At 55.3% G+C, this 2,060-nt stretch overlaps 1 protein-coding gene across 1 annotated transcript; it reads left to right on the forward strand.

Moving 5' to 3' along the window:
• Positions 1-225: 225 nt before the first annotated feature.
• On the forward strand, positions 226-1,223 carry LOC310920680 (olfactory receptor 14J1-like; the record flags this gene model as incomplete). The annotated part of the gene is made up of 1 exon (XM_083880741.1): positions 226-1,223. Exon 1 carries the CDS (start codon positions 306-308, stop codon positions 1,221-1,223), a length of 918 nt encoding a protein of 305 aa, XP_083736867.1. The 5' UTR covers positions 226-305.
• Positions 1,224-2,060: the final 837 nt, after the last annotated feature.

The raw sequence follows: 2,060 nt of genomic DNA on the forward strand, positions 1-2,060 counted from the left end.
TGTTAACTAGAGGGAGGTCAAAGGGCAACTGTGGGGGACCAGCAGGTCTGACTGAACTGGCGCACTGGGCTGAGTTTTCCCTCTGGGCTCTCCAGTGTTCAGGCTGAGGGAAATGCTGAAAATGAGGCAGTAACTCAGCAGCGCAAAAAAACCCTCAAAATTTAAAATGTTAGGTGAATTTATCTCCAAAAAATGGAGTAATTTTTAGGGGATTCTTAATGAAAGAGCATAGGTTTGACTCAAGAAAATCTGTCCAAGTTTATCAATGTTTTCCTTCTACAGCCCACCATGCCCAAAGTGAAGAAATGTCCAACAGCAGCTCCATCAGCCACTTCCTATTGCTGGCATTGGCAGACACGCGGCAGCTGCAGCTCCTGCACTTCTGCCTCTTCCTGGGCATCTCCCTGGCTGCCCTCCTGGGCAACGGCCTCGTCATCAGCGCCGTGGCCTCCAGCCACCACCTGCACAGCCCCATGTTCTTCTTCCTGCTCCACCTGGCCCTCACCGACCTGGGCTCCATCCTCACCACTGTCCCCAAAGCCATGCACAATTCCCTCTGGGGCACCAGGAACATCTCCTACACAGGATGTGCTGTACAGCTCTTTATGCTTGTCTTCTTCCTTGGGTCCGAGCTTGCCCTGCTGACCATCATGTGCTACGACCGCTACGTGTCCATCTGCAAACCCCTGCACTACGGGATCCTCCTGGGCAGCAGAGCTTGTGTCCACATGGCAGCAGCTGCCTGGGCCAGTGCCTTTCTCAATGCTCTGCTGCACACAGCCAATACATTTTCCCTGCCCCTGTGCCATGGCAATGCCCTGGGCCAGTTCTTCTGTGAAATCCCACACATCCTCAAACTCTCCTGCTCCCAATCCTACCTCAGGGAACTTGGGCTTCTTTTGTTTTCCATCTGTTTGTGTATTGGCTGTTTTGTGTTCATTGTTTTCTCATATGTGCAGATTTTCATGGCTGTGCTGAGGATTCCCTCTGAGCAGGGACGGCACAAAGCCTTTTCCACCTGCCTCCCTCACCTGGCCGTGGTCTCCATGTTCCTCAGCACTGCTGCATTTGCCCACCTGGAGCCCCACTCCATCTCTTCCCCGTTCCTGGATCTGGCCCTGTCAGTTCTGTACTCAGTGGTGCCTCCAGCCCTGAACCCCCTGATCTACAGCCTGAGGAACCAGGAGCTCAAGGCTGCAGTGTGGAAACTGATGACTGGGTAATTTCAGAAACATTAAGCTGATGGACAATTTCTTCAATCCACTTATAATAAAAGTCATCTTTGAGGCTTCTTGTTCGTTTCATTTTAAAGGTCCTTTTACCTTGTATGACTTTCTAAATATTGCCTACAGTGTAAGGTCATGGTTTTTGTGATTTTGTTTCCGTCCACCTTTGCTGTGGCCCCAGACTGTGTCAATGAGGAGCTGTGCTCTCGGTGGCTCTAAATGAATTAAAGGATCTCCCAGCAGAGTTTTTAAAAGAGATCCCCCTTTTGTTCCCTTCTCTGCAGCTGCAGCAGCAATGTCTGTGTGCAGAGCTGGGGGCAGATCAGGGCTGGCACAGCAGCTGTGCCCAGCACCAGCAGCCCTTGGTGTTGCCAGTGCTGCTCCCATGGCCCTGCCCCGCTGCCCTCCTGGCCCTGGTGTTGCTGTAGGGCCTGAGGGCTCTCGGGGCCGGGCACAGGGCTGGGGGTGGCAGTGCTGGGGCTGCAGCAGGGACAGGCCATGGGCACTGCTGGGGCAGCGCTGACGCCTCAGGGCAGGGCCTGGGGGCTCCAGGCTCCTTGCCCAGGCTCTCTCCAGAACACGCCCAGGCCAAGGCTCAGCACAGAAAAGCCCCGTGAGCAGCCCCAGGGTGGCCCTGGGCAGGCTGGGGACAAACAGCATGGCTGAGGCTCTGGAAGGTCCCTGAAGGAGATGGGAAGGAGCAGCAGAGCAGGGACTGATCCATCCCCACTGCGCTGGACACCCCAGGGCAGCGTCCCAGAGCGTCCTCATGCACCTGCCAACAACATCCCCCTTCTGCAGCCCTGGCCTCTCCCCCAGCTCACACAGGTGCAG

The sequence above is a fragment of the Zosterops lateralis genome, assembly GCF_965231275.1.
Source record: "Zosterops lateralis genome assembly, chromosome: 31".
NCBI lineage: Eukaryota > Metazoa > Chordata > Aves > Passeriformes > Zosteropidae > Zosterops > Zosterops lateralis.